The sequence below is a fragment of the Pelodiscus sinensis genome, chromosome 1 (genome assembly GCF_049634645.1).
Source record: "Pelodiscus sinensis isolate JC-2024 chromosome 1, ASM4963464v1, whole genome shotgun sequence".
NCBI classification, from domain to species: Eukaryota; Metazoa; Chordata; order Testudines; family Trionychidae; genus Pelodiscus; species Pelodiscus sinensis.
In genome coordinates, this window is record NC_134711.1 from 324,989,201 (window position 1) to 325,016,171 (window position 26,971).

Here is a 26,971-nt window from a genome sequence, read left to right on the forward strand (position 1 = left end):
ATCAGATTAGTTTGGCATGACTTGTTCTTCACAAACCCATGCTGGCTATTCCCTATCACTTTATTACCTTCCAAGTGTTTGCATATGATTTCCTTAATTACCTGCTCTATTATCTTCCCTGGGACAGACGTTAAACTGACCGGTCTGTAGTTTCCTGGGTTGTTCTTATTCCCCTTTGTTGCACTGTATGTCAAGAATTTATACATTTGCTTTGCAGCCCAAGAACAACTGAGTGAAAGTCCTGCTGAGAGTCTCTGGGTGACAATAAAAAGAGAAAAGATCAGTTGTGACCTTATGGTGGGGGTCTGTTATAAACCACCAAATCAAGAAGAGGTAACAAATGAGTCATTCCACATGCAGGTAACAAGATTAGCCAGCACACGTGAGCTGGTACTAATGGGAGACTTCTCTGAGATCTGTTGGAAGACTATCACAGCAAAACATAGTATGTCCTGCAAATTCTTAGTGTGCAGAGGGGACGACTTTCTGATTCAGAAGGTTGAGGAATCAACTAGAGGGTTGTCCATTTTTAATCTGGTTTTGATCTAGAGGAGTGAATTGTTTGAGCATGCGCAGATGATCAGGAACTGGAAAGGAAGTGATCGTGATCTGACAGAATTCAAGATCCTGTGGAAATTATGACAGGGGAACAGAAAAATAAGGATACTGGATTTCAGAAAGGTGGATTTCAACCTACTCGGAGAAATAGTATGCAAGGTCCCATGGAAAGACTAATTAAGAAGGATACGAGTTAAAGGGGGCTGTCATTTCCTAAAAGATATAATGCTGGTGGCTCAGTATCAAGCTATTCCAATGCAGAGGAAGGATAAGAAGAGCCATGTAAGGCCCAAATGCTGCACAAGGAGTTGTTGAGCTATTTAAAATCCAAAAGGCATATACATACAGTAGATGGAAGAAGGGGCATGTCACCAAGGAATTCTATATGTCAGTTTCCCAATTTTATTTGGCCACAGAACCCCTAGAGTTGCCTTAAAAAAAAAAAAGGCCCCTGTCGTGTTTCGTTGAGGGGAAAAAAAAACCCTCGCCATGGCTCTGTCTCTTTAACAGGGGGCGGGGGAGTGCCAGCTCTTCGCGGAACCCTTGCTTTTGCTTTGCGGATCCCCAGGGTTCCCCGGCGCACCAATTGGGAAACACTGCTGTATGGAATAGCACGTGTGTATAGGGACAGAATCAGGAAGCTGAGGGAAAGAATGAATTACAGCAGGCAAGGAATGCAAGGGACAACCAGAAGGAGTTCTTCAAATGTGTCAGAGAAAAAAGAAAGATCAAGGGTGGCAGGTCTGCTGTTCAGTGGAGAAGGTGAGCTGGTAACAGAAGATGACCAGATAACTAGCTGAGCTTCCACAGAAAATAAAGAAGAAAGGATGCCAATCAGGATAAGTAAAGAATACATCAGATATCATCTGACCAATATGAATGAATTCAGTCAAGAGGGCGAGATGCTGTTCACCCAATGCTATTCACCCAAGAGTACTGAAGGTATTAGCTTAAGAAATCTAGGAGCCACTAGCAATAATATTTACAAACTCCTGGATGTCAGGAGAGGTCCCAGAAGATTGTAAAAAGACTAACACAGTGCCCCACTTTAAAAAAGGGGGAAAGAAGGAACAATAGACAGTCACCTTTACTTCGATGCCTGGAAAGCTACTAGAGCAAGGGCAGGGAACCTTTTTTAGGTCGTGGGCCACTGACCCACAAAAAAATTAGTCGGGGACCATACACAAGTGAGAGGCAAAACGAACAAACCCTCACTGATGTGACTCCTGTCTGACAAGGAGAAGGACACTCCCCACATTCCCCTCGCATGCCAGAGACTAGGGGAGCCCAAGCTAGTAGATTTTGTGTGCTCCAGCCATGTTCCATGAGGGGTGGCCTGGAACACCAGACAAGCCAGGGGCCTGAGGTTCCCCACCCCTGTACTAGAGCAACATGGTTTCAGATAATTCAATCTTAAATTTCAGAGTAGTAATTGTGGGGGCCCAGACCCAAAAGAGGGTCCTGGGTGGGGTCACAATGATATTGTAGGAGGGGTTGCAGAATACTTGCAGATTACACATCCTTATTTCTGTGCTGCCTTCAGAGCTGGGTGGCCGGAGAGTGGTGGCTGTTGGCCTGGTGCCCATTTTAAAAGGCAGTGCCGCTGCCAGCAGCAGCACAGAAGTAAGGACAGCAGTACCATACCATGCCACCCTTTTGTGCTGCTACCTTTAAAGCTGGGCCAGGCATCCAGCTCTGAATGCAGCATCACCACCAGCAGCCCTGAAATAAGGAAGGCAGTATGGCAGCCCCCCTACGATAGCAACATTTCATGGAGGAGACCAGATTTCATGGTCTGTGACACATTTTTCATGACCATGAATTTGATAGGGCCCTTTTCATATCCATTTCCCAATGGGCCCATCAGCACTGCATTAAGCATTGTAACTCGGGCACCTGAGTGACCTGTTTATCCAAAGTGTTTTCCTGTTTCAAACACTGCTGCAATCATAGGACAAGGGAGTGCATAAAACAACAACATAGGGCAGAATTTAGTTCAAGCGTGCTTTCACTCAACATGCTGATGCCTCTTTAGCATGGCCTGCCCAAAAGAAGTGCTCAGGCAGAGGCAGTGGGAGGGACTCTGCAAAGCACTGGCTTATTTTTACTCATCATCATCATCATCAAACAACCATGGGCTCAACGCCTGTTGGTGTCCAATGCCTCCCTCACTATTTCCTTCCATCTTTCCCGGTCCAGTGCGAAGTGGCTTAGTTTCTGTAGACTAGCTCCACACCAATCTACTAGATCATCCACCCATTCTCTGTGGGGTCTGCCTCTCCTATTCAGACCATCCATTATGCCAAATACCAGGGTCTTAACTTTTCTCTTGTCATTCATTCTACAGATAGGCCCAAATAGCTGTAACTTCCATTGTAGAACTTTCTGCAGTAGGTTCTCTTTTGGCTGTATCTTCCTATATAATTCCTCGTTGGTGACTTTCTGCATCCATCCTATTCTCAGAATCTTTCTATAACAACTCCTCTCGAATGCCAATATTCTTCTCTTTGAATCTTTCGTTATCACCCATGTCTCACATTCACATGTTGCTAAATATACACATTTTCAAGACGTTTAGCTTTGTTCCTAAGCTAATGCTTTACTTTTCCAGATCTTATCCATCGCCCTCAAACTCGCCCTTGCGTTCGCTATTCTAGTCGCTATTTCCTTCTTACAGTTTTCTTCTCATATTTTTACTCATGGTGAGGTTAAAATGCAAATTATCTGTGAACTGAATACACTGACTTTCTTCCCCGAAATCGCATTTTAAATTCCAGTGTCCTAAGTGCTTTGGGGCTTGTTTTTCAGAGGGAGACGTTTCCCAAAGAGACGAGCGCTACAGTCCTGTTGCGCACCCCCGTCCTTTTACATCTAAACCAGAATTGTTCATATGTATTCTACAAGCACAGCTTATATTCCTCATGCCGCTTTAAAAAAAATAAGGTATTTGTCCAGCTATACAGAAAGACATAGATATATAGAAGGAGCTGCAGTAGTTTGAGCCTGGTGATATATACGAAGCCTGAGGGAGATACACAGTTGACACACTGGATTCTATCCTCCATGTGTCATTCCACTGGGATCAGCAGTGAAGTTATTGCTCCATATGAAACATCAGGACTGATGGGATCTCTCAGTTATACAGTAGACTGATCACAGCAGCCAAAATTGGATTGTTTGCTATTTATTTTTTTTAACTTCTGTCAGGGTCACTACCGTAACAGGAAAACACTGGCAAACTGGTTGATGTGTTTTATCCACTCTGGCTGCTGCAGCTTTCGCAGTATAGTCCTGCTTTTGTTGTGAGTTCAGGAGGCAGTCTAAGTCCATTGTACACTAATAGGAATCCCAGGTGTTCCCTTAAGGTGCTGTATTTTCAGTGCACCAAGGCCTAATCGTCTAGTGGTTAGAGCACAGGAGCCTTAGCTAGAAGGCCGGGTTCGGTCCCACTGACTCATCTGTTGACCTTAGTTAAGTCACATGCAGAGGGATGTTCCAATGGCCCCCTATGGTGCTCTGCAGAGGAGATGGAGGGTCAGACAAGCAGAATGTTGAAAACAGAAATTAGACAATGTTTGGCCTGCACTCGTTGCTGGGTGCCAAAGCCGCCTGGATACTCAGGCACAACCAGGGGCCCAGTCAAAGCCTCATTGCTCCATTGTTCTCATTTCTAATTGTCACAGCTTCCCCCAGTGCAAGCTCACTGGAAAGGCAGACTCTTTCAATCTTCTGCAGTGTACTCAAGGTTCTTGACCTGGAGACCAGGGCCTACATTTGTGAAATGTAGCATAGGGATTTTAAGAGGGAGCTATCTGCTCCAATTACTCAAAGTCGACTAATTCCTGGCTTCTAACAGAACCTCCTTTAAATTGGACATCCTGCACCTTTGCAAAATGCCTTTTAAAACATTGCTCTAAGATTGGTCCTTTGCGTGTACGTATATGTTTGTCAGCTTCTCTCTTGCTGAAAAGACCCTATTGATTAATCCATCGTAGACTTGCTGCCACCCATCACCACGGTATCTGGGCACTTTCTGTGTAAAATGTGAATGCAGTAGAGAATCCCTAGTGAACTTCATGCAATCTTTGAATTTTCTCTTTGTCAAGTTGGAGAAACCTATGCTCAGAGTAAGATTTTTTTCAGTTCTGAGTTGAGGAAGGAGGGATAGTTGCTGCAGAGAATGTTATTCTGGTTATGGTGGGAAAGGCTTAATCAACATAGAAAGTTTGCAGCAGTTCCTAAAGGTGGTAAGACCCTGTATTCATCTCAGGCTGGTACACAGGAATTTTGGAAGGAGGGGAGTTGTAAATGTGGGCCGTAATTTTTCTTAAATATAAAGGAGTTTGAAATAGTCATGCAGTGAGTGTGCATAAGAGAAGTTAATGAAAACATTGAGTGGAAACAGTGATTGGTAAAATGATTTTGTTATAACATACTAAACATTTATATAGTAATAAAAATTTTATAGAAGTTACCTTCTGGGATCAAAGCAGGCAGCACAGCTGCCATGACCTCCCGCTCCTTCGGCCACCTCTGCCTGCTGCTGCTTTACCTGCTCGGCAAGGCCAGCACCAGGTAGGAGAGGGAAATAGCTCAGTGGTTTGAGCATTGGCCTGCTAAACCCAGGGTTGAGAGTACAATCTTTGAGGGGGTCATTTAGGGATCTGGGGCAAATCTGTCAGGGATGGTACTTGGTTCTGCTGTGAAGGCAGGAGACTGGACTCAATGATCTCTCAAGGTCCCTTCCAGTTCTATGAGATGGTGTGTGTGTATATATATATATATATATATATTATTATTTATTATTATTATGGCTTCCAGCCAGCGTGGCTGGGCCCAGCGTGCCGCTTCTTGCAGGTGGAGGGCGCCGTTCTCCCATCCTTCCCCCCGCAACACAGCACTCCCCCAACCTCCTAACACAGTGGTTCTCAAACTTTTTGGCCTGTGGCCCACTTGGCTTAATGCAAACCTTTCCGTGGACCACCAGTTGCTAATAGAAACTCCCCGTTAATTACATAATTATGCCCAAGCCATTTTTATAGTAAAGCAGCTAGGGAGAACGTGTTCATTTATTAACCTTCAGTTTAAATAAAGTAAAATGTTAATTTATGTGCAGTGCAAAAGGTTCCCATATTTTCTCTATTTATGGCAGAGGAAGGAACCTTTTTGGGTCAGGGGCCACTGGCCCACAGAAAATCAGTTGGGGACCACACAAGTGAGAAGCAAAAATAAACCCCTCCAAAAACCCCCAGTACTCACTGATGTGGCACCCAACTAAGACACTTCACTCCTCTGGCACTCCAACCCCTCTGGGGGAAGGGAAAGGACAGGGGGAACTGAGGGACAGGGCTTCCCATAGGCCAGATTTACTCTTCGGGGGTTCCAGAGTTAGTAGATTTTGTGGACCCCGTAGACTCGGGGGTTGAGGCAAAAATGGGGTTAGTGTGTGGGACAGGGCTGCCATCGAGAGGAATGGGGGTTCAGGATCTGGATGGGAGGTAGAGTGCAGGAACAGGCTGGAAGTAAGGTGTCTGGCCAGGAGGAGGGGGCAAGAGCAAGGGAAAGTGCTGTGTGTTGCCAGGAGAGAGGATGCAGGAGCAAGGGTGGGTGCAGGAGTGGGCTGGGGGTTGGGTGTCTGGCCGGCGGGAGGGTGCCGGAGCGGACTGGAGACAGGGTTTCTGGTCAATGGGGAGAGTACAGCAGCAGGGGAGTGTGCAGGAGCAGGCTATGGGGGTAAGGTATCTGGCCGGGGGAGGATGCAGGAGCGGTCTGGGGGTGCGGGGTCTCAGCAGGGTGTGTGTGGGAGGGTGCAGGGTCTGCACATGAGAGGTTGGGGGAGCACTTTCTTGCCTTCTCTCCTGATGCTAGTTCCAGGCACCGCTGCCTGCTGCTCCCATTGGCTGGATTCCAGCCAATGGGAGCAGTGGGGAAAGCCTCCAGGCAGTGCATCCACACACTGCTGTTCCCCCAGCTGTGGGAGGGAGAAGCAGGGTGCTTCTTCCCTGCAAGCTTGATTGTGCAGCGAGGCTCAGGGCTTTCTTCCCTGCCTCCCCATCAGGAAGCCAACACTGGCACTCCAACCTCATGGAGGTGGGGGTGGCTGAGACTGCAGCACCTGCATCAGCTTCCCGCTGGGGGGGCATGGAAGAAAGCACTGAGTCTCGCTGCATGATACAGCTCATGGAGAAGAAGAGCTCCCTCTCCGCCTCCCTGGAAGGTGGCCGTGGGACGCCACTGCCGTAACAGAGCCCCCTTACGCTTACTTGGGGGTAGCGGGAGGGGGGGGGGTTGCATTGGCACCCTTTGCGCACACACTCTCACTCGCATATGGGCCTGAAGCTAATCTCCTGGAAATCCATTCCATGGCTCACTCTGGGCTTTGTGATGGGCCTTGTTCCAGAGGAGAGCCCCTGTCTTGGTGGTACAGAGATGGAAGTGCAATGTCTGATGTAGCTGAGACTGGATTTGATCATAAGGACGTGGACTGGGAGCTGCTGGAAGGACTAAAGTACAGGCTTGACAGTCTCATGAAGGAGATGGGAAGCAGCACATTGCACCGGATGGACTCTGGATATTATTTTTAGCTTCACAGAGAGCGCATTTCCATAACAAGAGTCCAGAGAGGACAACTGCATGGATTACTGGGGCCAGCTCCTCATGAGAGAGGAGCAGGACTGATTTCCTTGTGAACTGAAGCTGAAAAAAGGCAAATACTCAAAGTAAACAAACTTCCCTCCGTGACCCCTTTGTACACGATGTGTGTGTGTGTGTGCGCAAAGCCCTTTGGGCTCTTTGGAGTTCAGCCAGTCTGTGCCTCACTTCCCAGTTATGAAATAGCTTTAGTAATGGTTCCTCCGCACTTCACAGGTTGATGCAAGGCCTGATTAATTACTGAATGTAGAGTGTTCTGAGTCTCTTCAATGGAAGATGCTAAGAAAGAGTCAAAGATTATTATCAATTAGTATTTTTATATAGCGAGAAAAACAAACTTTTGTTATTGCATGGCTGGGCCACTCACTAAGCAGCGCTCTTCTGACTCAGCTAGTGCTAAGCCCCTGGCCTACCAAAGTGCTGTCTATTGGTGCCATCTTTCAAATGAGCTGCACAATTAAGTTTCTAATCACTCCCAGTCATTAAAGACCCCCCGCCCAAGTAAAATCCAGCTTGGATAATTACATTCGGCCCCTTTAATTCCCCCTTCATTTTCTCCCAGATCCAATATTTCTCATTTTCTTTCCTACATTTCTACAGTGCTGGGTGCTGTTAAACAACTGCCATGGCCCACCCCTCATTTGGCTGCTTTTAAGTGATTAAGTGAAGTGATCCCTGTGTACTGTTCATATATGTGCTTGCAAAGCATTTTGGGACTCTTTGCATGAAAGGCGCTATAAAGACACTAGCTGTTCTTTGATGAGCAAATATTTTGCTCAGAGTATTTGTTTCCTTTCCACAGTTCCAGGAGGAGCAGCGTAAAAGAGAGTTGGAAGAACGACGCAGATTTCCATTGGAGCAGCGGCTAAAAGAGCACATCATTGGGCAAGAGAATGCCATAGTAACAGTGGGAGCTGGTAAGATCCATGACTGTTAATCAGTTCTACATTCTACATAAGAGTATAGTATTTCCTAAATCTGTGGTCCTGAACTAGTTCCAACCAGATTGGTGTACTGAACTGATGTGTGGAGATGGGGTGAGTGCCTAATTCACAATGAAGCCCAGTAGGTTTTTCATTGTTGCAGGAGGTTCATGCTTATTCGCTGGAAGAGACTGGGATTCATGTAACATATCAGAGACACACGCTACTCAAGAACTAGGCGTCATCTGATTACTAGGCAACGGGTTTAAAACAAACAAAAGGAAGTACTTCTTAACACAATGCACAATCGACCTGTGGAACTCCTTAACAGGGGATGTTGAGAGTGTCAAAAATATAACTGGTTTCAAAAACAGAATTAGTAAGTTCATGGAGATCAATCCATCAGTGGCTATTAGCCAAGATTGTCAGACATGCAACCTCATGCTCCAGGTGTCCCTAAACCTCCAGTTGCCAGAAGCTGAGACTGAATGACAGGGGATGGATCCGGCCATGAGGCCAGGGGATTAGCCTTGATGACCTCTCGAGGCGCCTTCCAGTTCTAATGTTCTGTGATTTTTGTGGTTGTTCAAAATTTCCCTGTTCAGTTCATTCCCTCTGGAGCATCTGGCACTGGTCACTATTAGAAGACAGGATACCAGGCTAGATGGATCATTGGGTCTGATCCAGCATGGCTGTTCTCATATTCTTGTGTGGCTGTGGTAGGGACATTGACTCATCTGGCCGATGTAGGAGTGACATTAACTGGCACTGAAATGTGGAGCAATATCTAGTCTTTCTGAATCAGAAGTCTCATGATTCTGGGCTGCAACCTCAAAAAGGAGTTTTTACACAGGAGCAAATTTGAGAGGGGAATTGTCAGGGATAGAGGGTCTTCCCACCTCTCTGTGCAAAAGGACAAAGCAAGATTTTCTATGTGCTCTTGTTGGCTGGTTTGTTAGTAGGGCTTCCTGTTTGATTACTCCACTGCTGACCCCAGCGCAAGTGTCTCATTTCCTTGAGCATAAAGTGATGCTCTTTTTACAGCCCATCATTTGTTACAGTCTCAGTGAAGCGTCACAATGCATTGAGCGCATGGGGGTATCACAGGAAGGGCTCTTGCACAGCGAGGCTGGAATGGTAGGCAACGGAAAAGTGGGCAGGGTGCCTACTGTAGATAATTTGCCAGGCGCTTTTTTCTCACACGTTGGAGATACCCATCCCTTATGTCCAGGATCATTTCTTCCTAAACAGCAGTGAAGATTTGAAGGTTTAACTACTTCTATAAGAGTCATGCTGGGTACTTTGAGCTGACTTCATACGCATTGGGATGAAATGGGCAGGTTGAATGTGTTTCCTGTAAGATATTTATACCTAAGAATTTTACATGCTAACAGTGATGTTATTGTTCATTTTAGGGATGTTAGATAGCGTGTAATTGAATAGTCATGTAACTGCATCAAATTTTATAAGTTATGTGACTATTCGATAGTCCCCAAGGACGGGGCCAGCAGCCAGTGCACTCCCGGCCCCACTACCAAGCAGCCCTCTGCCACTCCACACTACTGCCTTGGTATCTGTTTAAAAACCGGCTTCCCACGCAGGGGCTAAGGCTCGCCATGGACGACAGCTGCTCCGTAAGATACTGGAGCAGCCTCTGTCTGCATGGATCTCGGACTCTCCCCCCCGGACTCCCCCCACACACACACAGGCTGCTGCCACGGAGCAGCCTCTGTCCACCGTGAGCCCAGGCCACCACAGATAGAGGCTGCTTTACTCCAGCCTCCCTTGCCTCCCCGCTCCCGCCCTGCCCCCTGATAGAGACAGCAATCTCTGTCAAAACAGATAGAGACAAAACAAAGGAAACTAGCTTGAGACACTAAAGGAAAGCATCTTAATTGACATTTGCTTGTCTGGTTTTGGTCTTCACTAGTTGGAAAGCAAGACTGAATGACTGTGCCCCATAGCTAATAAATCAGGTTGGGATTTTGTTTGTATATGTATCAATAGATTGTGCAGGCAGGATTGCTTAGCTTTTTAGTGTTCCCCACTTGGATTCACTAAAAGTCCTTTGGCCAGCAATCTGCAATCTTCTGCAGTCCTGTATTAATTTGTACTTGAGCTAGAAAAGGTAAGTGTTACTTGGGTCTTCTCTGGAAATGGTCGTCGTCTTGCACTTGTGGGCATATGTTTTTCTCAGGCATTGCTACCTTGTGTTGGCACAAGGAAGAGGAAGATGCCATGAGATATGTAATGGTAACAAGTGCACAGCACCATGATTTTCTTCTCATCCAAAAGACCATGCAGTGCCACTGACTCTTATCCCTCAGTGGGGAATTGACTGAATACCAATAGGAAGGAGAAAAATTTCAGAACCCTTCTTTCCTACTGCACTGTCTACAAATATCTAAGGCTGCTAACACTGAGGATTTAGTTCATTTATTTAGCTTTGCGGTGGGGATAGTTGTTGGTATTCTTCTTCCTCATCCCCAGGAGTATTTGGGCAAACTTAAGAAAGAGAAAATATAGACTAAGCACCAGAAAACAGTCTGATGATAAAATCAGTAAGGCTGTGGCATAGTCTCCCAAAGAAAGTGGTAGAAATCTCACTTCGTGGTTAAAACTAGATTGGACAAAGCACCAGAAAACATATTGTGGGGAACAGTCCTGCACAAGCCAGGACTGGACAAAGTGACTATGGCGTGTACATAGCGCATCTTACAAGGGCACGGCTGTGCTGCTGCTGCGCTGCTGCTGCTGCTGCCACACCATTGTAAGACATGCCTTGTGGCTGCTCTTTAGTACTGGGTGAGAGCTTTTCCAGTGACGAAATAAAACCACCTTTGCTGAGGGGCAGTGACTTAATCAACAGGAGTATATGTCCTGCCAAAGAAGCGTTGTCCACCCCTGCTCTTTTTGTTGCTAAAACTTTTGTTGTTCGGGGACAGGGGTTTCACACTTTTGATCAACAAAAATGTTAGCAACCGAAGTGTCTGTATAGCCATAACCTTAAGAAGTCTCTGTCGGCTCTAGTGTCTGCAGTTCCTTGAATGCCTCCCATCAAGGTTGTATGCAGTGTTGTTGTAGCTCTGTCAGTTCCGGGATATTAAAGAAACAAGATAGAGGAGGGAATATTTTTTTATTGGATCAATTTCTGTTCAGGAGAGAGACAAGCTTCCAAGCTGCACAGAGCTCTTCTTCCCGACTGGGAAACTTAATCAGAGTGTCACAGCTAAATACAAGATGGAACAGATTGCTTAGCCTATGTAGCTAACACATATTGCAAGGGACCATTCATGGTTGACTCTGTTAAATTTGTTAGATTCAACAGGATTTCAGGCTGAGGTGAAAACTGTCTACAATTGTTTAGGGAATGAACTATGGAATGAACCCCCCAGGAGCCATCACAAAGCTCGCCACCTCCCTTTCCAAGGCCAAGATGTATTTGACCTTGCCTACTCTAACATTAACATATAGTAGCGTGTATTCTGATTTTTAAAAATCAAATAAAACCCTACCAAAACAAGACACTCCACATGCTTTCCCCTTGGAGACAGGATGAGAGAAGAGATGACACGTGACAGATGTGTTGGCTTAAGAAGGGAATATAACCAGCCATTTTAGAGGAGCACTAAGTGATTTCTGATACCAAACTTATTTCGTGGATGGGGGTTCCTGAAGCTTCCCTTGTTTTGGCTTTTTTTCTTTTGCCCATTTCTGTAAGTAATGAATATTTACCAAAAAGAAAATTGTCCACCTTGTTCCTTGTTTCACAGAGCCTCCACAGACAGTCCTGGAGACTTTTTAATGTTGATGAGAGGGACTCTGTTGTCATTGTTACCACATAGTTCATGTTATTAATTTTTCATGTATTTTATTTTCACATCCCTCTTATAACAAACACTGCAGCACCAGAAGCTGCCTGTGCACCAGGACTTATGCAGTGTGAGATGCCTCATGCTGAGCCCAGTGACTTATAGCTCTGGAGCTGAAAGAGTTCCACATGTTCATGCAGAGACTCCCAGGGTGACATGCACTGAAAAGTTTTACCTATGTGTGTAACTCTGTTTTCATAACTTGTAATGGTCACACTGAGAGTATGACACAAACCCTCCAGCACTAGGGGTTGAATTTAGGCCAGTTTGTGGCAAATCAGAAAGCTGGTACTTTCCCCTTGTGGATACGTCTTGTGTGCCAGAATCTTAGCTTTTTATTGTTTAAATAAAAATAAAACAAAACACCCTACATAGGATTCTGGCCTGTGTGGTTGTGAAGCCAGTGATATCTGCCTGAGTCTGCAGACAACATAAACAGTAGCTCTGAGACATGTATAGAGCCCATATTCATTTAAAGGAGTGGTAACTCTGAAACCCATCCTACAAAATTTGAATGTGTAACAATAATTATTTCACTGCTAATCAAAGCAGATTAGGACAATTGCACTGCAAGTGGCATCTCATTTGGCACTGCAAGTGGCATCTCATTTGGCACCCCAAGGTTGCATTACGACCTCCCAGAGTATTTAACAGTTTGACCACAAGCAATTCACTTCGCACAGGCTGCCTGAAAAGCTGGCAAGCAATAATGACTTTCAGTTACTAGCAACCTGGGCTGGATTTGATTCGTTGACCCAGACCCGAAAGCCTCCATATCCTGTTTATAGTTCCCTGAACGATCCCTTCACCCAGATTCAGTGTCTGGAAATAGGACAATAAGGTGAGACAGAGCTAAGGTCAGAACACAGGCTGATGATCATAAATACACAACCATACCAATATTGTTAACAAAGACAGGCCCACGGAAGAGCTGCCTCTCCCACTGCTAACACAACAGACACCTTCCCTGTTTTGAGGATGGTTACGGCTGTGCCTGGAGGCAGCAGCACGGGCTAATTGGGAAGGTTTGATTAATGGGTAGTGCCTGTTTCTGACACAGGTGGTGTTTGTGCACATTAAAGCTGTTGCCTTTATGGAGGCTTCTCTTATTGGATTATCAGGAATGCACTAGATACCCCAGCAGCCTCGGGATATCAGACTGCTATCCCCGCTGCCCCCTTTTTGTTTTGTTTCAATAGCGGTGAATTTAGACAAAGGTTATCTTTCTGAGCTCTCACTGCTGAGTTATTTCTGTAGCCACTTTACGGAATCAGTGTACCCTTTCCACTACTGATACAACGCATGCTGGTGTTTGGCTAGGAGACAGGCTATGCTATGGCTCCTAAAATACACTAAATGGAGCTGATATGTTCAGATTTTAATTTATAACCTCTTCCTTAATTTAATAATCTGACTTGATTCAGTGCCTCTTGTATGATACAGAGACTCCCCTCCCAAAATGAAAAAGAGAATGGGGTTAGGAGCACAGGTCTGGGAGCCAGTTTCAGACGTAGTGGTGCCTAGGTTCTGTGGCAATGAGCATGCTATAAGCATCCAGATGGGTGGATAGCAGTGAAGTGAAGATGCTGAATCTTGCACTTTCTGCGGCTGTGCTAAGCATGCAAGTTACACAGACTTGTGTACAAACAATGAGGAGTCCAATGGCACCTAAAAGAGTAGCAGATTTATTTAGGCACAAGCTTGATTTGTGTACTCAGAAGCTTCCACTAAAATGACTCAAATCTGTTTTTATTAGTGCTTCTTGCTATTTCAGTGCCAGTCTCTGTGTGGGAGCCTTCTCATTTGGAATAAAAAACTCCAGTGGACTCTCCTAGACACTCACCCTCTTGCTGATGTGTCACTTACATCACCTAACACAGCACTTCTGAAATTAAGCTAAAGGAACCTAGATTGGGGGGCTGGTGTAGTTTACGCGCCAAGAAGCTGGAAGAGGTGGGTGGAGTAGGAAAAACAATTAACATGAGAGTGAAGGAAGTTGATTTGGTTTGCTTTTTACAGCTTCATGATTATCACATACATAGTATTTGAACTTCCAATAGACCTAACAGAGGTACAGTAGTCTCAAAGGGGTTGCCGTGTTTCAAAAAAGAGTGGTCCTACAGCACCTTAGAGACTAACAAAAATATCTGTCTAGTATCATGAGCTTTCGTGGGCACAACCTACTTCTTCAGAGGAAAAGGACCACTCATATTTTTAGCTACATTATCTGGTTCACCATATCATCATGAAAGGGGGAAGTAGTATTCCTTTGTTCCTCCATAGAATTGTGTCTCAGTCCTACATCTTCATGGTCTCTCCTGTTCCAGGACAGGACTGTGATAGTGTGGGATTACAGCTATCTGGTCCTAACTGATGATCTTTGTTCACGGCTCCAGGGCAAGGAGGGAAACCCTCAGTGTTGTCTGTTCCTATCAATTCTCTGGGTGGGAAAATTCCTTCCTGTCTTCCAAGTTGCTGATCAGTTTATCCCTGTGCAAGGAAAGAAGCATAAATGTAGTTAACCGATGCTCTTCACTGTACAGATGTGAATATTCACTGTTTTCTATGGTATATTTAATGCAAAGTGGAGTATTTCAGGTAGCACTGATACGTCCAAGAAGAAAACAAGCAGGTCTCCTTTGTAATGTTAGAAATTGACAAAGGCCTACATGCCTCAAGCACTCATGCAAATGAACAGCTAACTGGTTTATGATTATGTTTCCAGGGCACTTTAATAAATCACCGCACTCCTCCTGGCTCTGGTCAACTCTTGTTTGTCCTTGCACATGAACCTATAGAGACAGGGGCATGCTCTGGTGATTCCCAGGAAGGGAGATCTTCTCAGAGTATAGCAAAGGACGAGCTTTCTTTAAAAAATACGTATTTTCTATTTCATGTCTCCGCAGTCTCCCTGAAGACAAGACATAAATGCTTGTGTGTGTATACAATAGTAGTAGTAGTACATTGGCTGTCTGATTAGCAATCATTTATAGTTAAGGTTGGCAGTACTGTCAGTTGTTGATTTTTCTGAATCTTCCCATCCTTTGGTTCTGCCCAGAGAAGAATTGTCTGTTTTGTCTGGGTTTTGTTTAAGCTTGAGCAAGTACTGTTCAGCCATTTTGAATTAAAGGACAGTGAGAAAAAAAATCCACTGTTCATATTATAAAATAACACAGTGACCTTTCTGAACAGCCCTACAGCTGAGATATCGAAGGGTTGAGAGCTGCCATCCAATAAAGAATGAATAGGAGCAGCATCTGGCCTTGATCCCAAGGAAAATGACTTTGTTACAGACAAATTGCAAATCCCATACCTGAGCATGCTTAGTACCTGTCTTGTGAAGGGTCAGACCACATGTGGGGGAATTTATTGCACATGCACAACTATTTTAAGTGTCCACTGAGCGCTGTCGTCCTCAGAACTGCTCCCAGCCAATCAAGACAAGTGGAAGACCTGGGATCCTGTAAAAGGGATTCCTTTTCCTCCATATCTCAGAACTTCTGTACAGTGTGGCACAGTTAGCAATGTTGTGCTCACCCGGTGACTCAGTTCAGATTCCTATCCATCTTGATCCTGCAGTAAACTTGTAGGTTGACAAAATCTGAGGTAGAAAGAGGGCTCTTGAATACTCTTGTAATAGATTCAGAAGCTCACCAGGTAGAAGGTGATCCTGCAGTTGGCACATGCCAGAAGAGAGTCACCCTTGTGGTCCCATGAACGTGGGCGTCTAAGAAGCACCACTGAATGAATTGATTTGATAAATGGACATTTATTACACTCACAAATTGGCTGAAACCAATTTCGGTCACATCAACCCCTGATAACTGCTGGGGTATTGATCTGTGTAAAGTAATACAGTGAATTTATCAGTTCAATAGCGAGCTGAAGGGCCTCTCAGAGACATAGCAGCACGGTTATACTGTTCCAGAGGTACGAAATTAAGTAAGAACTCTGCAGTGACGCTGGAAATGGCTCCAAAAAGAAGGCACAGACATCATCTTCATCCTTCGCATTACAGTAGATTTGAATTTCTTCATGAGAGTTCAGTAAAGCAGCATTACTCCAGATTTTCTTCACACCCTCAGCATCAAAGGAGGCAGCTCCACCCGGAATATGGATTTCCTGCATGAATGTTGATGAAAAATTCATAATGTGCTGGCAAATGCATCGTACGGCTTGGACACCTGAAACACACTGTCAAGCCAGGGTGTTACTCTCTGAGCCTGCCACTGAAGTTTAATCTTCCCATCCCTGCATTAATGGGTGCTTCAGGATCACTCCATCCTAAAATGATCTCATTGTTCCTTTTGTCATAGCTAAGCAGTGTAGCAGCCAGCACTAGCTAGAGTGGAGGTGGACAGCTGCTTAGAGTGATGGCTTGCTTGTTGAATTCTCTCTTTCTGGTTGACTTGAATCGTTGTTGTTAGATTTGTGCAGCTAGGTTGTTTAGTTGGACTAGGATCATTATTTTAAGGCTGTATACAAAACCATTTTGACACCATGCCACTCTCAGTTGTTCTAAATAATCAACAAGAGCCATGTTTCTTCACAGCAATGACTGAGAACTCTTTCTAGCTTTCTAACAAGAACGTCAGTCTAGAGTCATCATCCCTCATTTTATGATAGGCAGTCTTCCATCTAATCTACGAACTTGCTGCAAAGAGAAGTGAAAACACGAACTCTCAGTGAACCCAACTGTCTCTGCAGTGTTGTATATGCTGACCTCTGAGAATAATCATGTAATGCTCTGAAGCAAGAGTTTATTACTCTTATTATCTTAACTGGCATTGCTGCAAGTGGTGGTGGTGGTCATAATATTCTCCATCCGTTTTTTGGATTTGTTTCTTTTAAATCCACCCTCATTACTTGATCTCTTGTGTACATATTCGCAAATGAGCTGGAAAAAGGGGGCAAGCAGTTTGCAGATGATAGAAAATGACTCAAAATAGCTAAGTCCAAAGCAGACTGCAAAGAGTTACAAAGGGATCTCACTAAAATGGGTGACAGAGCAACAAAATGGCAATGTTGATAAAGGCAACACAATGCACACTGGAAAACATCATTCTAACTATACATATAAAATGCTGGGATCTATATTAGCTGTTACTCCTCAAGAAAGAGATCTTAAAGTCATCGTGGATAAATTCTCTGAAAACATCCACTCAGTGGCAATCAAACTAACCAGGTTGGGAATCATTAGAAAATGGATAGATAAGAAGACAGAAAATATCATATTGCTTCTATATAAATCCATGGTGTGCCCGCTTCTTGAATACTGCATGCAGATATAGTTGCCCCATCTCAAAAAAATTTGTTTGAATTGGAAAAAGTACAGAAAAGGTCAAGAAAAATGATTAAAGGTACAGAACAGTTTCCAGAAGAGAAAATATTAATAACATTGAAACTTTACTGCTTGGAAAAGAGACGACTGAAGGGGGACATGATAGCAGTCTATAAAATCATGACTGATGCAGAAAAAGTAAATAGAGAAGTGTCATTTATTCCTTCTCATAACGCAAGTACTAGGGGTCACCAAATGAAATTAATAGTCAGCACCATTAAAACAAGCAAAAGGAAGTATTTGTTCACACAATACACAGTCATTCTGCAGAACTCTTTGCCAGAGGATGGGCTGAAAGCCAAGACTATAAGAGGATTCAGAAAAGAACTAGATACGTTCTTGGAGGACAGGCCCATCAATGACTATTAGCCAGGAGGAGCAGGGACACAAACTAGGTTTTGAAGTGTCCCTAGCCTCTGTTTGCCAGAAGCTGGAAATGGGTAGCAGGGGATATATCACATAAGGTTACCTGTTCTGTTCATTCCCTCTGAAAGATCTGGCATTGGCTGCTGTTGGAAGAAAGCATAACAGACAATGGTGTCTGACCCAATATGGCTGTTCTTATTTCTTACGTGAATGATAAAGGCCAAGGGAAGACCTGGTTCATTCAGCCACCTGAGAAATGCAAGTGTCTTATAATATTCTCAAAAGAGCCTGAGGTCGTTGCGGATTGTGCATCTGCTGTTATGCAAAGGCCCTCAACATGACTGTTTCTCTTTCAGTCAGCACTACCCAGTAGGATTAGAACAAGCTTATTCGCACCATACCTCGCCCTTTATCATGGCTGTTTTACTTAGATCTGAGGAGCTGGAGGGCAGCGTTATATATCTGTTGAGTTTTGCTGTTGGCGTTGACATTTCCGAGCATTTGGAAACCCCTACCTCAGACTTCTGCTCAGTGTTGCACAAGTATAGGGTTAAAAAGTCTTTGTATGCGTGGTTTCTTTCGCCTTGCTCCTCATCTTGCTATAATGTTCAGACTCTTGGATGTTCAGCACAGACCAAATTCTGTCCTCTCGTACACTCACTTGTGGCTACTGTTGAAGTCCATGGCAGTCAGAGCACATGCTTCCTACAATGACATTTATCCCCCGTCCACTTTTGCTCAGTTCTCTGCTTGCACTTTCTCTCTGTGTCTCTTTCTCTCTCTCTCAAATACACATGCACACAAAACCAGATTGTGCCCAGTGCACAGTGTGCAGTGGCCAGGCAGTGTGGCAGTCACAGATTAATAGATTTCAAGATCAGATGGACCCATTATGATTAGCAACATCCTGCATCGCACAGGCCAGAGAATCTCACTTCATCATTCTTGTATCAAACCCATAGCTTTTGCTTGAACTCAAATATCTGTTAGAAAGATGTCCTGTCTTGATTTAAAGACTCCAGATGAGAAGAGGGCCCACCACATTCCTATTTGTTCCAATGATTTATTACCCTCACGGTTAAAAACTATTTATCTTACTTCTAGTCTGAATTTGTCTAACTTCAGCCATTGGATCTTATTAAGCCTTTGCCTGGCAGATTAAACATGCGTTTCCTCATGTAGGCATTTAGGGTACATTTACACTGCATGCTTATTTCAAAATAAACTATTCCGGAGGATATATTCCGAAATAGTTTATTTCAAAATAGAGCATCCACACTACAAGGAAACCTTGAAATTAGTCCGAGGCAGGCTCCCCTAAAGTGTATGCGCTATCTCGATTTAGAGCCCCAGGAAGCACTGGGGAGAAATTATTTAGAATAGCCCTGGTGAGGAGCTATTTTGAAATAACAGCAGTGGTGCAGCCACAGTGCAGCTATTTTGAAATAGCTGTTTCAGAAGAGGTTTACAGAAGTCAGAATACACCACCCATTATTTCAGTATTATTTCAAAATAACAGAAGTGCTGTGTAGACACTCACATAACACTAGTTCTTTCGAAATAATGGTGCAGTGTAGACACACCCTTAGAGGCTGATCAAATCACCTCTGAACCTTCTCTTTGTTAAGATAAATAGATTTAGCTTCTTAAGTCTTTCACTGTAAGGGAGGTTTTCCAGATTTCAAATCATTCTTGCAGCTTTTTTCTGAGCCCTTGCTTGTCAGCATCCACTCAGAAGCATGGACATCAGAACTACACAGTGTCCTGGAGTCGTCTCACTAATGCCATATGCAGATGTTAACCCACTTGCCTAGTCCTGCTTCATATACACTCAAGAATAGCATTTGTTCTTAGTGACCGCTCTTGTTCAGTTGGTTAGCCCCCCCGCCCGCAAGTCTTCTCCAAGTCATTGCTTTCCAGAATAGACCCCATCTTGTAAGTGTGACTTGCATTCTTGGTGCTTAGGCATATGACCTTATATTAAGATATTTGTACAGTGAACTCAGTTTTCCATGTGAACCCAATGACTCTATAAATCTGACCTCTCATCATTATTTTATTTCTCCACCTATTGTCATGACGCCTATAAACTTCACCAGTGATTATTTTGTTTTCTCCAGATCATTGATAAAGGTACTAAAATGCCAAGAGGGACCCCACTAGAAACACTCCTCATTAGATAATTCCCCATTCATAATTACTTCTTTCAATCTGTTAGCTGGTTTTTAACCGATTTCATATGCGCTGCCTTGATTTTGTAGACGGATAATACTGTAAATCAGAATGCCATGTAGCACCAAGTTAAATGCCTTATAGAAGTCTATTGTGTCAACCAAACTTTCTCAGCCAAACTCTCTAGTATGCCAGCAGTCACCTTTATCAACCAGCCTTGTAATCTCATCAACAAAATATCAGATTTGTTTCATAAGACCTATTTTCCACAAATCCATGTTTATTTACATTCATTATGCGCCCATCCTTTAAGGCTTTACTGAATGCAACCCACTTTGCCATTACCATGATTTTTTCCTGGGATCAGTGTCTGGCTAACCAGCCTCTAGTTATTTGGGTTCTCCTTCTTACATCTTTAAATATAGGCGCAACATTAGCTTTCCCCCCAACCTTTAGAAGTTTCCCAAGTGTGCAGAGGTTTGTCAAATATCAACATTAATGGCTCAGAATGTTCCTCAGCCAATTCTTTTTAAGATCTTTGGTGGAAATGATCCAGTCTTGCCAATTTAAAATACTTAACTTTAGCAGTGCTTTTTACACACTTCCTAGTTACTGTTGGAATAGAAAGGTTTTCATTAGTGCTGTAAGTTATGAATAAATCATCCAGCTTCTAATCAAATCTAGAATAGAAATAGTTATTGAACATTTTGGCTTTTCTGTATCAAGATTGACAGTTTTCTACCCCTATCCCCTAGAAAGTCCTCTTCTGAACCATGGCTAGGATGGCTTTTATTCCTGATACATTTTAAAAATTCCTTCTTATTGTCCTTAACTAAACTAGCCATACATTTTTTGGTGATGCCCTTAGCTTCTTTTATCAGTTATCTGCATTTCATAACTCTTTATTTATTGGTATCTACTTCATCATGCTAGCACTTCATTCTCTAGTGTAAAGACAATCAAGTTCTAGGAAAGGAGCTAGAGTCACTTCTTTCTAGCATTGCTTACAGAGTTTCTCTCAGTTATATCTGGAGGCAAAGGTGCTGCATTGGGGTTGCTGGGAGCAGAATTTGACCCACAGAACTTTTATTAAGTTCCTAAGAGAGATGGACAGATAAGAGGGAAAGAGCCCAGCTCGCCTCTCAGATCCCAGGTTGTATTTAGTGGAGTGGCAGTCAAAAGTAATAAAACTGAGTATATTTGGTATGGAAACCATTGAAAGACAATAACATGGAGCCTCACAGTGCCACTTGAGTAGTGAAATTCCATTCTGAAAGCAGAATTTCACTTGAAAAGCATTGTAGAGCCCAAAGCTCATTTTCTTTCCATTTTTCATCCTGCCTGCCTTTACCTCTGCTACCGTTATTCTCCTCTGCGATCTTTAAAGTATTTTAGGCTGTAATTCCTGAAAGCTTGGCATTTAGCCTGTTTATGCAGTACTTATATCAAACATGATATGCTGCATCTTTGGTCTCATTGACCTCTGGCAACTGCTAAGACACCGGTCTGTGTAGAATTTTAAAAAGCAGCTACAGGTAAGTTCTTAGGAGCACAATTTACAATACAATACCACTTATATGTCTGTAGCTTCCTTCCTACAAAATGTCACAAAATGCTTTACAGCACCTGCCGATCAATACGGCAAGAATAACTTTTTTTAAGAGCTATAATAGAAGGGCGTTTGTTTTAAATAATGCAAATAAATCACGGAGACTCAGTGGTCTAAGACATGAATCTGTCTCTTCTGAACTACAAGACCCCCTGTAAGCTGAATATTCAACATCCTTTATTCTTCAGACATGATTGTGAGAATCCTCTGACCTGATACAATTGTCTCTTTGCTGCTACATGTTGTGTGTTTTGTCTCTAATACAGCAAAGTGCCCGCGTTTTTCCCCAACCATGCCCCCTCCCCCCATCCTAGATCATTAGACAATCCTATTTAATTGAGAAGGAGCCTGCTGTGAGCTTAGGTCCCAGCTGCAATGCTTCATCTTGGTCTGAGGGACCTTCTCGTTGGACCATATTTTCTGGGAAATGCCTTTGTTAAGGGATGCGCCTACATGTGTAATAATACTTGTTTTTCACTCCGAGAAATCAAAGCAGTTTGCAAGGCTGGGTAAACATTACTCTCCTCATTCTCAGATTCCAGATCTGATCTGGGGGTTGGTTGGGGCCCATTTCTAGTTAACTCCAATTCTGTACTTAGACTAGATCTGGGAGCCATTCCCTGGTTCAGACTTTGCTGCATACTCCAAAGACACTTAGCCCAGGCCCATTGCAAACCACTTAGGGGGAACCAAGCCAGTTTTAAGATTCTAGTACAAAAGCTAGACAGATATGACTCGGCTATGCTTTGTATTTCTGGAGGTGCTAGAGTCTGAAACTGTGTGAAATTCAGGGGAGATCAAAGCTCATGCAGAACAAAACCCAGAAATGGCTGCATGATCCCCCTCAATCTCCCATGTGAACTAAAGCAGCTTTATGACGTGTTGGAACAGTCCCAACTAGTTCTGAATTCAGCATCTAGAAGTAGCCGCTGCCAGATGCTTGAAAGGCCAAAACTGTTAGGGTCCCGTTGTGCCACCCTAGTTCACATTTTGTGCTATACTTTGCTTTCCCTCCCTCCACATAGTCCCAGTGATTTCCTTGTTTTGGTGAGGCTGCTCCAGTTGGCAGGTACTGCTCTGGTAGGCTGCGGGTGGCAGAATCCAGCCTTTTAGCATTTGCAGAAGCCCATTTTGGGTGAGAGAACTCAGTCCTGACCCCTGCAGGCAAATCAGTCTGTGCCCGGAAGCAGGAGGATTGGTGTGACCTTCAGGATTTTGTAACTGATCATTGGACTTTGTTTTCTAAACCACCCCTGCCTGTGGGGTAGAGGTTTCCATTTATGACACTGATCCATAACACAGGCTCAGATCCCTTTGCAGACATTCATTGATATCTGCAACCCATCCCCATTTCCAGTGTTTTTAAATAGCCCTTACGGTGGCATGTACATCAGTTCAAGGCTGCCATGACCTTGAATCCAAACCGCCCCCCCTCCTTTCAATTTGCATAAGAGAAAGAAGTGACAAACTTCTCCAAACCAGCCCTTTACATAAAGGTTGCACTTACAAGCTGGAAAGCTAACACGCCTCTTGAATTCTCTCCCTACCACCCTTTCTTCATTCATTCAATGTCCACCCTCCTTTCTGTTTCCCTGGCAACATTGAGTGCACATCCTGGAAAACTTTATCCGAAATCTGCTCTGGGCAGCTTTCCAAATCCATGCTAACCTGATTAGGTGTCTCTGGAGGCCTTGCCAGCTAATCAAATTAGGTAGCACTAATGGTAGTGAAGACTTTGAGTGGGCAGAGAGCAGTAAAACATAGTGTATACTTAGTGATAATTATACTTGCTTTTGTGTCATTGATTTATATGCCTCTTTTTTTTCTTCTTCCTCCTTTTATTTTTGTTGTGTTTAAACTCAGCAATTCGGAGAAAAGAAAATGGCTGGTACGATGAAGAACATCCCCTGGTTTTTCTGTTCCTGGGATCATCAGGAATAGGTAACATCTGGGTTGTCATTTGTCATGGGGGAGAGCACAGCTGATGGGGCCTAATGTAGGCATCATTTTGTGATGTGTTCTATCTAGACATTCATGTCAACAGCATGTGTGGAGAAGGGAGAAAGAGGAGGGGTTACAGCAACTTGCCCTCTTCCCCAGCTGTACTTCAGGGTCTGTCAGCTCACACACAAAACCCTGTTTTCAAGGAATTAGAACTCACTTGTAAAGCATGTCATCGGCTCCTGTGGCTAGGAAGGGATCACCAATGGATCCTCAGTCTATCCCATCCTCCTGTGTTTTGTCCGGGTAAATAAAATTGCTTCAGGCTTAAATTCAAATGTATGGCCAGATCTCCAGCTCATGCAAGTGAAGCTAAACTGATTTACAGCAGTTGAGAATCTGGGCCTTCGAGTCTCAACCTAAGACGAACATTTTTCATTCTAAAAATATTGCTTTTAACAGATTGGACCTTTCAAAAGAAAAATCCGTGCATGGGTATGCAAAATAACAAATGTAGTAATTTCAGAGATGGCTTTTAGAATGTCAGCACTTCAGGGCAAAGACCTTGTTTGTCTATAAAGCACCTAGCACGCTATTGGCACTAATAATATTTTTCCTGATCACTTAAAATAACATGAAATATGAACATTGGTTGATTTGTGAAATAGAATCACTTGTACTCTGTTAAAAAGGTTAAAATAGCCAAATGTGGCATTTGAAAGACGATGGACATTGTACTGTACATGCCCTCACTGCATTGACTTGGTTGGCTGGAAGATGCTCTAGTTTTATGGGTTAAGGATACTGGGCATACGTAGCCATTATTGTCATTACAGAGTCCTGTCTGAGCCATACTTGCCAACATATTTACTCTAAATGAGTTTCTGTGTAACTATATGAAAGAAATAAGCATCTATTCTTGAGGGAATTCTGCACCAGAAAGATAAAAATTGTGCAAACAATATTTTGAAAATTTCCGCAGATTTGTCAAAATAACATTATATAATTGTGCCAGTGTGAATTATTTTGGTAATTTATTTCAAAATCTGTCAGCAAGTATGTCTGTAACAATATAAACACACACACACACATTCCTTAGGAGAATAGTGTTAATGTTAAAGAAACCCCTATGAAAATCCACTTGTTTCTTTGCCCCCTCCCCCTCAGAGAACAGGTTGGGGAGGACAGACATTCACACCCCGTCCCCCAGATCCCAGCCTTGGAGCCCTCCCTAGCCCAGATACTCTCACCCCTCCAACCCTGCTGAAGTCCCCCATCTCCCTCCTGCAGCCCAGACACTCACACCCAGTCCCTGCGCAGAGACCAGCTGTGGGGACTTCCTGAGCCCAGATACTCTCACTTCTTCCCACCACAGCTCCCCCATTCCAGACATTTACATCTCCCTACTTCCTCCCCTCCCCGAGCCTCAGCCAAGATGCTCACAACCCTTCCCCCGAATCAGAGAACTGAAAGGAACCGCAAGGAGCCACCAAGTCCAGTCCCCTGCTCTCATGGCAAGACCGAGCACCATCTGAACACGTGGGTTTCAACCTTTTTAAGCACAAGATTGCTTTCCAAATTTAAGTCAATCCAGGATCTACCTCAAACCCAAATACCCTTCCCCCCCCTCCCCCATTCTCTGAAGCTGTGCCCTGCTCACTCTGTGGAGATGGAGTACGGGGATGAGAGGAGGGGGACACCCTGAAATCAGCACCCCCCCCTCCACCTCTCCTATCCTGCATTTCAAGAAAGGAGCTCCCAAAGGGCAGGTCCGAGGCAGAGGACAGGAGCAGCAGGGCAGAGGGGGAGAGGCAGCTGAAGTGCCAGCACTTAATAGTCTTCTGGCCAAGCCAGCCAGGCTCACCTGTCAGAGGCTTCAGGTTCTACCAGCAGATCCTGATCTACATGTTGGTGACCACTGGTCTAGACCATCCCTGACAAGTGTTTGTCCAACCTGCTCTTCAAAACCTCCAATGATGGAGATTCCACAGCCTGCCTAGAATCCAGCCACAGTCTCTCCCCCCCGAGAACAGACACTCACGCCATCTACCCCCAGAGCCCAGCCATGCCCCCTAGCCTAGACATACCCCTCCTGCCTAGAGACGAGCCCCAGCCCAGACATATTCCCAACCGCTGCACCAAACCCATCTGCAGGCCTGCCCACCCCCTCGGCATAGTACCCTCCAGAGCCTGTCTGTTTGCCCAGGCTCTTTCTGACTATCCAGAGAGACGAGGGTCTCGGTTTTCTTGAGCCAGTCTGTTTGTTGATACAGTGTCAACGTAGATTTATCCTGTAATATATGTTTTGAATTATTGATTGTTCATGTGCCTAGAGTTTTTATGATAGACTCCTTGGATAAATCAAATAAATAAAGAATATCACGTTTCCCAGCAAATTCACTTCTCATCTGCAAAGTAAAACCCTGGGATGTCTGGCATAAATGTAACAAAAATCGGATCCAACTGTGCATCGTTTTTGTCAAAAGAATTAGAATGTCACTGTATCTCCATTCAAGAATAAACCTATTAAATGTTGAGCTGAGGATCCCCTTGTGCTCAGCCCATGATGCAGTCTTCATTGTCCATTTGTTAAATTTTCAAAAAGCACCTTTGTGCTTTTTACCCTTTGCGCCTCATGCTTGGGAGAAGCTCCCTGTAAACGTGAGAGAAGCTACCTTATTATTGTCCTTCAAATCTCTCCTTAAAACGCTCATTTTCCTCCTTTGGATCCCTCCTTAAAACTCTCCTTGATGTCTTCAGAAAATTGTTGTTAACAGTAAGGCTGCTGGTGTGCCAGGGTTGCCAGGTGTCAGGGTTCTGACTGAAACACCTGGTTGAAATGGGACCTGGTGGATTCTGGTCAGCAATGCTGACCAGGCTGTTAAAAGTCTAGCTGGCATGGGGCTGGCAGGCTCTGTACCGAGTTCCGTGTGACCCCCCAGAAGTGACAACATGCCCCCATCTCCATCCCAGATCTTGCATCACCAGCAGGAGCCTGCACCCCCTCTCACACCACAGCTCTCAGTCGAAGGCCTCCTCCCACAGTCCAAACCCCTCATTTCTGGCCCAGCCTCAGAGTCCACAAGCCCAGCCCAGAGCCCTCATTCCCTCCTGCACCCCAAACCCCTGCCTCAGCCCCCTGAAAATGAATGAGTGAGTGAAGGTGGGGGAGAGCAAGCAATAGAAGGTGGAAGGATGGAGTGAGTGGCGGCCTCAGAACGGGGAAAGGACCTCAGGGGAAGGGTGAAGCAAGGAACATGGCAAGGGTGTTAGGCTTTGTGTGATTAGAAAGCTGGCAACCCTAGGGTGTGCCGACACCAGTGCACACCATGCTAACTAATATTGTCTCATTGTTTCCTTGTGCTCCCTAACGCTGTCTTTGTATAGGTACTAGGGATGTGAATGTGTACTCATGTCTATGGTTAACCGATGAGCCTGGGTGGTTACACATGGCCTAACCTTCACGGTTATACATGACCTCTCGCTCCCCTCTGTTGTATCAGAGGCAGCCGCACGGGGGGCAGGCGGGAGCCAGTAT

General features: G+C 44.4%; 1 protein-coding gene across 1 annotated transcript in view; it reads left to right on the forward strand.

Annotated features, from left to right (window-relative positions):
- Positions 1 to 26,971, forward strand: part of CLPB (ClpB family mitochondrial disaggregase) — a 139,642-nt gene that overhangs the window by 85,786 nt on the left and 26,885 nt on the right. The window contains exons 7-8 of the mRNA XM_075919632.1: positions 8,012 to 8,126; positions 23,356 to 23,433. Of these exons, the coding sequence (XP_075775747.1) occupies positions 8,012 to 8,126; positions 23,356 to 23,433 (193 nt within the window). The remainder of the gene's footprint in view (positions 1 to 8,011; positions 8,127 to 23,355; positions 23,434 to 26,971) is intronic.